This window comes from Triticum urartu, chromosome 3, assembly GCF_003073215.2.
Source record: "Triticum urartu cultivar G1812 chromosome 3, Tu2.1, whole genome shotgun sequence".
Classification (NCBI taxonomy): domain Eukaryota; kingdom Viridiplantae; phylum Streptophyta; class Magnoliopsida; order Poales; family Poaceae; genus Triticum; species Triticum urartu.
In genome coordinates, this window is record NC_053024.1 from 6276938 (window position 1) to 6287732 (window position 10795).

At 43.8% G+C, this 10795-nt stretch overlaps 1 protein-coding gene across 1 annotated transcript; it reads right to left on the reverse strand.

Moving 5' to 3' along the window:
* Positions 1-1935: 1935 nt before the first annotated feature.
* LOC125542318 (probable sucrose-phosphate synthase 4) lies at positions 1936-10463 on the reverse strand. Its single transcript, XM_048705302.1, has 13 exons — positions 10037-10463; positions 9805-9894; positions 8042-8283; positions 7296-7359; positions 6311-7009; positions 6109-6222; positions 5867-5998; positions 5545-5721; positions 5013-5066; positions 4864-4926; positions 3848-4783; positions 3606-3733; positions 1936-2683 (listed from the first exon to the last, which is right to left on the reverse strand). The coding sequence occupies exons 1-13, from the start codon at positions 10274-10276 to the stop codon at positions 2407-2409; spliced, it is 3216 nt and encodes a 1071-aa protein (XP_048561259.1). The 5' UTR covers positions 10277-10463; the 3' UTR covers positions 1936-2406.
* Between the last annotated feature and the right edge of the window lie 332 nt (positions 10464-10795).

Here is a 10795-nt window from a genome sequence, read left to right on the forward strand (position 1 = left end):
TGTCTATCATACAACTAGGATAAGTACTACTCCCTCCGTTCCTAAATATATGCACATTTTAAGATTTCAATACAGACTATATACAGAGAAAAATGAGCTAGACTCTAAAACACGTCTAATATATGTTTGAGGCCGTATTAAAATCTTTGGAAACGGAGGGAGAAGTCGGGTCATTACTAGAAAGATCTGAATGTAGACCGTATTAAAATCTTTTAAAAAAAGCCTTATATCTAGAAACGGAGGGAGTATATTCATTCCGCCGCTTCCCTTGAAAGTGCAAGATCAACATCAACAGGCCTAGACACTATGAAGGCACCCCAAGTTGGGGGTAAAATCTATGGATCGTAGCCCCTTGGGTTGTTAAGGTTTTCAATTTGATTTCTCTCGCACAAATACAGGTGGGGATTCCTCCCCCCTCGTGACTGATTCAAAACTAGGGCCATTCTTACTGTAATGTAAATATAAGTGCATCACCACATGGTAGGCCAAAGCAGCTTGTGTATATTTGCCTTCTCTGCGAAAATGAATGTATATTCATTTGAGCGACAAGTAATTTCGGACGGAGTAGAATGCAAGGGAAGGCGGCACAGTATGAACAACTGCATGACCCAGATTGTGTCTATATTCTATACCAGGGGCGAATCTGTAGTTGGTTGGGCAATTGTCATCGCAAGCAATCTCAATCATTCTACTGGACAGATGCATTCTTTGGACTCCGATCCTCGAACTCCGATCAATCTGGTGTCGCTCAGTGCCTGGGCACTGAGCTTGAAGTAGCGACTGCATTGCGCGAGTTGGGAGCGTTTTGGCAAGTGTAGAGGCTTCTCTCGCCAAGCTTCAGGTTGTGCCCGTTGTGTCCCTGCTGCCCGAAATCCAGGTTGGTTTTGCTGACGGGGAAGCAAGCATGTATGGAGATCTCTCCCCTCATGCTACATCTCGCCCGTTGTCGCTGCCTGTCATGCCGATTGCTTCTGAGAGTGAAGCCGTTGTTGAGGTCGTGGCACCAGTGCTGCAAATTATGCCTGAGCTGCAGAAGCTTTGTGGGGAGCCCACTTCGCCTATTTCGATGGTGCTTCCTACGGAGATGGAGTCGGTTGGAGGGGCCTTGGCGATGCCGATTGCGACCTCACCGCCGTTGTTGGAGCCCAGTCAGCCTCTCGCATTGGTGGATCGTGGAGGTTTGGATGCTGCTATTGTCTTGTCACCTGTGGTTGTGGGCCAGGTGGCACCTGTGGGTGCCGAGATTGATGAGGTAGGTGCTTTGGCACCAAATTCTGAGGCGCTAAAGTCCATCCGGTCGCCCATCTTTGACCGTGAAGCTATGTGGGCACGTATTGATGAGGTGGTCTTCGCGAAAAAGCTTGGCCGCTTGCTCGCCGGCTTGGAGGCAGCTAGCCCTGGGTCTGGCAAGACAATTGCTTGCTTACTAGTGGAGAAGGCTTCTTCGGGTAAAATCAAGAAGGTGAAGAAGGCTCTCAGGAGCATAGGCAAGAAGAGTGGCGCCATTGGTAAAGCGTCCGCGGCTGCTTAATGAATGATACTCAGTCTCTTCGGCCATCATCTGTGATTGGCTCATCTTGGTGGGTTTGCTGGTGTTTGTTGTCTACAGCTTTGGATTCGTTGGGGTTTTCTTTGCGATGTAGAAGTGCGAGCGATTGTGGTTGTTGCTCGTTTTATATTTTTGTCGGGTTGACTGTGGGGCCATGGAGTTTCTTTCTTTGCGAGTAGTCCGCATGTGGTCTATATGTAACGGTTTTCGCCCGGTTTTCCGTTAATTAACTGGGCAATTCTCTTCCTCTTAATTAATCGATGAGGCAAATCTTTTGCCTCTGTTTGGAAAAAAAAAATAAGCAGTACCAGCAGCAGCTTAAGTGTAATACACAGTTGCAAAGTACGTACTACTCTGCTGCTGATCATCAGAGCGGAGCGGAGAAGTGAAGGAGCTAAGGATACATGAATAAACAAAACAGAAACAACTGGTGAGGAAATTGTTTTTACACAATCCACTAAAATTAAGATTGCTCGCTCCAGCTCCAGCTCCTTGGAGATGCTAATTATTCGTAGAGATGCATGCACATTGTTGGGTATATATATGGTTTCCAAACAACAGGGTGCTTCATTCCCTATAGCACACGCTTTATGACCATAGTTCGATACTAACTGTATTTATTTGGAACCTATGAACAATTTCACCATGCGTTGAAAATGGAATGTAGGTCACAAAATCCGAAGGGATAAACCGAGCATGCAAGCCACACCCTTGTGCTCGATTGCCGCCACGGTCGCGCCCTATCCAGATACCAGGCACGGGAAGAGGCCGCCGTGTCTCGTGTGCGACCCCACAGCAAAAGTGTGCCTCCACACACCTACTTTATTCCTCTGCTGACTCTGACAAAGCTGGTGATTCTAGCCCTGCAGGGCACCAAATTGTTGTAGAGCTGATTTTAGGATATCTGGGGCATAACCGTCGACGGAAGCAATTCCTGGCTTGTCAAACGATACGACATCCTCTAGCGAATAGTTTCTGGCGGCATGAAGCTGGTTTGGCGCGGAATTAAATGAGCCTTTGAGTATGATGGTCTTCTGCACGCCTCCGAGTAGCCCTTCATAATCTGTATCGCCGCTTTCACCAACAACCACCGTCATGTTCGACAGCTCTACGCCCCACCTTATATACAAGTACCTGGACAAAGATGAACAAACATACCATCAGGACTATGTAGTTGCCAATTTTTGGCAGATTTGTCTGAGCATGCAGTTATTAGTATACATGAAAGAGCATATCGCACCTTCTCATTAGGTAGGAAAGTAGTCTAGATACAACAATGAGGTGTCAAACGACCCTACAGGAAAGAAGAAAAAAAGAACACTAAAGGAAAGCCTAAATCTAACTGTGGTCCAAAGCCCAAACACAGGTCTCGCCCTTGCTAGCCTTCAGCCTTCTGATGCTTAATAGATTTTGTCAGCCAATCGGTGCTTGCAGAACACGCCTACATACATCTTACTTCTCTTATGTTTGTATTGGGAACCAGATTATTAAAGTTTCTCCAGCAATCCATGCCTCTTAAACGAATAAAAAATACTCCCTCCATTCCTAAATATAAGTCTTTTTAAAGATTCCAGTATGAACTACATACGGAGCAAAATGAGTGAATCTACACTCTATAATACGTCTATATACATCCGTATATAGTCCCTACTGAAATCTCTAAAAAGACTTATATTTAGAAACAGAGGGAGTACTGTGCATGGCACATTACTAACTTCTACTATATCTTTACATTTATTAAACAATGAATAATGTCATTTCAACATCAAATATGTATTCTAGTATCAGAGTATAATATAAGTCATTCAGAACATTGATATAACGATGTTCTACTATGACCGCTATTTTCTATTGTAATATATGCGATCAATCTATATACTCTGTTACCTCGCAAAAACACTTCATACAAATTGATGATCAGAACTACAAACATCCTAGAACGGTTAACATGTAGTGGCAGATAGATTATAACCGTACAAAGTATAGCATTTTACTCAACTGTGGACTGAAGGCTGTGTTCAGAAAATATATACAACATTTATAGGAATAAACAAACCTTAGTGCTTGGGATCGTGATGCTAGAACAGGTATGAAGTTCAACTTGCTGCCATCATGGCTGTACAATACATGACAGCGCAATGCTTGAATTCTCATTGTCTTCCTAAGATCCTTCACAGGAGGGACCTAAAACAGTTGAAAGTTGAAGCATAATAAGAACACCGGCTATAGTAGGGAAGGTTGAGAAAATCAGTGAAGAAGTAGATGAAGAGGGCATAACAGGACGAAGAACAAACGTACAGCCTCAGTATTCTTCACTTTAAATGAAATGCAGTAAGTGGATGAACATTCGTCATCTTCAACAACTGCTTCTTTTCCACTCTCGCTATTCTTTTCTGCTGCCCAACGAATTAGTGTCTTCCTTAAACCTTCTCCTCCCCAACGATATTGAATCTGAGAGTGATAATCAAGATCGATCATAAATGGAAGCTCGGCAGGGCTAAGCATGTCTTCTGAATTTGAAGATGGATAGCAAAGATCACTGCCACTGCTGCATATGAAGGCATCAAAATCAGTAATTTCTATGCCCCCAGATGTTAACAAAGGATGTATCTCTGATGCTGCTCGAGATGTTGACAATACAAAACCAAGAGCACCAGATGATTTTTCTTTGTTTGAAGCCTGAAAAATGTTTTTGATAATCTGAACCAAGTCCGCATCTTGCACAGAATCTACAGCAATAACAACGATGTGTTTTCTCCTTCGCAGAGATGGCCATTTATTGGAGCCTGTGGTGGCCCCAGCTTTCTCACCAGACTCATCCTTTGTGCCAGCACTAACAGCTTCTGAAAATTTTTGTACAGCATCCTCAAGGTTTCTCCTATCACTGGTTGAACTCCTTCCATATTTTGACATGCTGCCTGATTTTTCACTGTCCAAGGAGATCTTCAAGTTAAGTGATATATCATGAATATCCCTCAAAGAGTCACCAGGTGAATCTGTTTCAGAAACTTCAGTAGCATCATCGCTCTTTTGCCATCGTGGATGTCTAGACTTGAGCGTACCAACCCGTGACAAATAGTTTTTGCAATGTTCAGGCCAAGAAAATCGATGGATATTATCCAGACCATTCTGACGGCATTTTGCCCACAATTGCTTATCAGAAACAAGTCTATAAAGTGCCTCAGCTATATCATTTTGATTGTGGGGATCAACAAGAATGCCATTGTCAAGAACCTGAATAAAAAAGAGGACATCAATAGGCAGAACAAAAAGTGAGTCACTGCAAAACGTAAACCAAGATAGCAGAACAGTACCCGGTGTATATCGACAGGCCCACCATTTTGGGTAGCAACCATAGGTAGACCATAAGCAGCAGCCTGGCAGGCAACAAGATGTAAAGCTTGCATAAACATTATCAATCCACAGATAAAGTAACAATAAAATGAAATGTTGCAGAAGTAACCTCGATCAAGGTGAGCCCAAATGGTTCAATATAAGCACAGTTAATAAACACCCCCTGGAAACAACAGAAACTAAAATAAGCATATATTTATGTATAAAAATGTGAGTAGGGCACAAAGAAGCAGCACGGTCAGTTTGTTGCTGCAAGTCAGAGTGAGCAAAAAAGACTAGGCAAATTGCCAAAGCCATTAAAATTAGAACACAAGATATGCATCAGCTAATTACTCCCTCCGTTCCTAAATATAAGTCTTTCTAGAGATTCTAATATAGACTACATACGGAGCAAAATGAGTGAATCTACACTCTAAACTATGTTCATATACATCCGTACGTAGTCCATAATTAAATCTCTAGAAAGACTTATATTTAGGAACGGAGGGAGTAATACTGACAGATAGTTAAAAATGTGAGAACCAGTAGGCCCATTGCATCCAATCATAACTTAATTATGATACGATGTCAGAGAATCCACTAGCACACTTATTATAGAAGGCCACCGAAACATTTCAAAATATAAAGATACACTTGGTTACCTTTGTTCTTGCCGCTAGACGATAAATATCTGGAACTTCAGATTGCTTATGGTGCTTGGGGTATGCCACTTGCCCATATAGATCATACTTGTCAATTAACTTGAGTACTGATGTCAAAACAGCTCCATTTGTGCTTGACATTTCATCAATAACATCACGGTTACCCATGATCAACGTCTGCCGATAAAGAATAGTTATAAAGACTGGGAACAGGCAGTGATAGTTGATGGCAGAAGATTATTAATGATAACTAAACCGCCGTATAGCAAAAAAAATAATATAATTAAGGCAACAGGAGAAACTACACAGTACTGGCACATACAAGGTTTGCTAAATTTCTCAGTTCATGGTGTTCACCAAATGCCTTAACCAGCGTAGTGATGTTCTTCTTGGGATCTGGACGAGCAAGAGCGAGAATCATGGGCTTGCGAGGGTTCGAGAAGAAGCGCATTATCTGAAATTGTTTTAACCAGAAAAGTAGGTAAATATAACACGCGATCCCAGTGGAACATCAACAATTATTCCTGCATATCTCTTTATGGGGGGATAAAATGGAGAACCTACATCGGCCCAAACAGGTGGATCTGGTGAATCTGAGCCAACTTCATTCGCTTCTTCACTATCAAGATCAACATCATGAGGCACTATATGGCTGAACTCCATACCAGGAGGAATTGGCTGATCATATCATATAACAGTAAGCATATAATATAGTGAAATAATGAAATCTATTAGACCAGAAAGGAATCAATGTAGATGGACTTACAATCATACGAGGCATTTCACGACCATAGCAGCTAACACCACGCTTTATTCTTGCTCTAAGTTTCCTCTCCATAATCACATCAAATCCATTATATAATCCCCATTGTTTATCTATCTCTTGCCTAGTGCTAGTGATTACAATTTCAGATGCATCAAGACAAAGTTCCTCAGCCTCAATCCGTCGCATTATCTTGTATGTTGCATTTACTTCATCCCTGGTTTGACGCCCTTGCTTTAGAAGTTGCTCTAACTTGTCTCTGCCAAGAGAATGACCTGTGAAGACCATTGGCACATTGAGTGCCCCAGATAATAAAGCAGCAGAATCGCCTGCATCAGCATAGTGTCCATGGATAACAACAGGCCATACTGGTTGGCCATTGCCAACTTGTTCTCCAAGAACCTTGGACATTTGCATGATATGGACAAGTGCACCGTCAACAAATTCCTGGATGTGGGGCCAGAGCTGCTCTTTAGGGATATACTTTTCTCTTGGCCCAAATGGTATCCTGACAATATAAGCACCACTGCTTTCACCCATGTCATCCCCAAGATTATCTGAATTTCTTGGACTCAGCATCTCTGTAGGTTCCCCATAACTCCAATCAACATCAGGTGCAGAAATCTGCCTTGTCAGCAGATCCACTCTATATACTCCAGGTGTTTCACCTAACGCCCTAGCAAGCTCTACAACATATTTGACCTACAGGTTATGGAACCAGTTAGTTGAACTCAACCATCAATGGCATATAGACCAACCTGTAAGTATTACTCCCTCCTATCCATCTTAGTTGTCGCTGAAATGGATGTATCTAGACGTATTTCAGTGCTAGATACATCCGTTTCAGCGACAACTAATTTGGATCGGAGGGAGTACGTAGCAACTAGCAACAAGATAAACAACAAGCTAACCAACCAGGAATGTAAGTACAGATATGAAGCTAACATCAAGGACGCAAACACGAAAATGAGGGAGACGCAAGAAGTACCTGGCCACCTGTATCTGAATCACGCCCAAGCTCCATATTCTCACCACGTATAAGACCATGAATGCTGCACAAAGACAGAAGATGTCAAAATAAAATCATCCATGTAAACAATGTTCATGTACTTCAAAAAAAATTAATAGCGCCTCTTCCTTGGGCTACTAACATTATGAAAACCTAAAATCAAGTCCAAGGGGCCCCATGATGAGGACGCGTGCATGTTCCATACAAACAGAGGTGACTTCACTCCTCTTTGAGCTCCCTGTGCATTTGGATGAGACTTGGCTACTACCCCAATCCAGAACCCTATGCATGCTTAGGTACGAAGGCAAGGACTATGAATGAGACTTGGCTACTATCTCAATCCAGCATGTAGTGGATATACTTTGTGCACATTGGCAGAACCAGGTCCATAGGTAGACACAACAAAATTGCAAGGCCCACGTGCATCTAAACCATTAAAATTTCATGGAAAAACCATGACCTCTGCATAGTGGGTGTATTCATATCCACTAGATACCACCTACTCTTTCACAAATCGCTCTTTTGTGGATTGGAGCTCCACAGTATTTGGAGCAATCAGGTAACTATGTTTAAACAGCCATAAACTCATAATGCATTGAACTGTCACTCTGATCATTCCTACTTCACCAAAAGGTATCTATTTGAAACCGCTATAACTGAACTTTCTAAAAGCAAACACATAGGGTGAGACCAATATGATCCCTAGAACAAAATTAGAGCCATACCTTACTAGCACTATGTACAGTTTTTTATCTTTGTGCTGATTTGCCCAAACATCAATAGCATCAGTTGAACCTATCCTTGGCATGTGTCCCCTTGTACTCTCAGCGTGAATAGATGATTCATTAATATGTTCTCCTTTTTCTCCGTCAGATAGGTCCTCAGACAAATCAGCAGCAGCATCTCGACGGGCCTTCTCACGCTCAAGACGTTTCTTCGATGAGCGGGAGGCTTCCTCGCCTTCAATCTGTATTAAATAATTCAAGATGGAAAATATTAAACATCGTGATGTAAAACTGAAATGTTGGCGGAAACATGTGCTCATGTTGATGTATACTTGGGGAATGAGGAGTGTTCAAATCAGTGTTTGTATTTACTCCTTTTACTAAAATTCAAGAAGCTACCAGGGTAAAAACTCCTTCCATGATTAGTGTATAAGTAAGTAAATATGATATCATAAATGGCATGAGAGATAGTATAGTCACTTGGGGGCTCAGAACAATTGAGATGATTGGTTCAAGAAATGTGACCAGTAAAAAAAACTCCCATCTAACCAGAAGGAATATTGTGTGTGCACCTGTGATAAGTGACCTTTGGTGATTATATTAGAAGTCTTAGGAGAACATGATTACTAGCTAAAGCAGTTAATTATTTCACTGAACACAAGAGCCAAGTGAAAGAACAACATTATTCTCAAGACTGAAGGAGCATCAAAACCACAAAGGTCAAGCAACATATATGTGTATGGCAATTGACTGACCATCATGAGTTACATCAGAAGACATAGTAACAAAATCATTAGTTGAACACTTGATTATTGCGGTCGGAGTGTAAAAGCATATTCGAAACACCAAAGTTTGACACAGAATAGGAGTATGAGAAAACTAGAATGCGTGACTGATATAAAATTGCTTGCCTGAAAGGAGAATGTTCTGGGATTAGCAATGCGCTTGGTATGCTGTGATTGGTATAACTAGAGTGCGTTTAGAATCCATGTACTATCATTAGCTGTAGGGCTGTAACTACAACTATAAGAAGTACATGTAGTTGGAATATCAGTGCTAACGCCTTGACAGAACTAGAATAGATCCCAAACTGTGACGCGCAGTTGCTTTTCAGCAAAAGAAACAGAATTACAGGTCTAAATAGCAGGGCCACAAAAAGAGTAGCACCAGGACAGGCCGTTGGCCCTGATAGCTAGCTGAAGATGTCCTATGAATCATGAATTGTGAACTGTCAGACATAACATTTATTTATTTTCTGAATCACACCCGACAATGGACTACTACTGTCGTTTGAATGGTGATACGAAAAGACTTTTTATCACGAAGGGTGGACAGTCAGTTGAGGCTGGATAAGTGGATACCCATTGCAGTCCAACTTGTGCAGGCGTGCCAAATCCTTCAAGCAGCATATGTGCTTTGTGACAGGAGAGAGTTCATCCAAAACAACACATTAAAGAATTGGGGCATTCTAGCTAACAAGAAGGAAGGAAACAGAGCAGTTATATGCTACAATGGGGACCCATCATTACTGTCAGCACCACCCGGGGAGCCAATGCATATGCGGAACGACTACGGTTCAGCATTCCCTGGTGCAACAGAAACAAACATGATGCCCAGCCACATACATAATCACTAACCAACAGCTACACTAGTTTAATGTGTTTGGCTGGCACCAGCACTGAACTGCCCCCAACAGTTTGGCACCAGCAGCGCTGCTACTTAGAGAGTACATAAAGTTGACAAGCAAATCGGGGCAGGCATACCTGCTTCTTCTTCCTGGCGAGGTTCCAGATCCGCCAGGACATGTTCTCCAGCCGCGTGTTCCGCTCCTGCGGGCTCCTCATCGCCGACGTCTGATGCATACAACAAAAATCCATAATAAATCACCGGAAACAATCAAAATCTCGCCACCTAAGCTAATCTAATCTAATCCAATCTGGAGCAAGCAGCTAGCTAAGACACGAGGAGCGAGGAGGGGCGGCGAGGAAGGCTTACGCGGACCCAGGTCTTGTAGAGGTCGGTCTCGTCGAAGCCGGAGATGACCTCCTCGACGAAGTAGCGCGCCGGGTTGAAGCGGCCGCGCTCCCGCAGCATGAGCGACGACTTGTCCCGCCTCTTCTCCGCCGCGTCGCCGCCGCCCCCGGGCGCCGTTGAGGCGGCCGAGATTTCCCCCGCGGCGCCCCCCGCGTCCAGGATGGCCTCCAGGTAGCTGTTGATCCAGTCGTTCCCCACCATCGCGCCGCCCGCGCGCTCGCTCCCCGGTGCTCTCTCCGGCGACGAGATGAGATGAGATGCGGTGGGGGGCGGGGAGGTGGGTGGGGGATCGGAGCGGAGCGGGGCGGGGAGGGTTGTGGAAGGATTGGGAATCGGTGGCAGTGCTAGCGACTGCTAATGATGACCATGGTTTGAGCCTTCCCGAAGCAAAGCTGGCAAAGGGAGATTCGCAGTGAAGATACCACCGGTGGGTGGGGTGGGGTGGGGGGGGGGGTGGTGGACTCCCGTTTCCGTAGGTTTCTTCTCCGGTTGCCGTCAGCGTGCGCCACGTCGCGTCCCGGGGTGGACAGCTGTGTCCAAATCAAAGCATCTTCAACAGTTGAAATCTCCTGGAATATTAAACCCGGGGGGAATATCCCCCTCAACCGACGGGTTTTTCTTTCAGCCCCCGTCGACCGACCGACCAGAGGACGCCACATGCCCACTTGAGCCCGCATCACTGCTCTTTTTTTTTCCTTTTATTTACGAGTAGCAAATATG

Coding starts and splice junctions, on each gene's coding strand:
- LOC125542318 (XM_048705302.1), bottom strand. CDS start 10,276: ATGGTGGGGAACGACTGGATCAACAGCTACCTGGAGGCCATCCTGGAC. Junction 8,284..9,804: donor TCGCCAGGAAGAAGAAGCAG/GTATGCCTGCCC, acceptor TATTTAATACAG/ATTGAAGGCGAGGAAGCCTC. Junction 3,734..3,847: donor AAGTGAAGAATACTGAGGCT/GTACGTTTGTTC, acceptor CAACTGTTTTAG/GTCCCTCCTGTGAAGGATCT.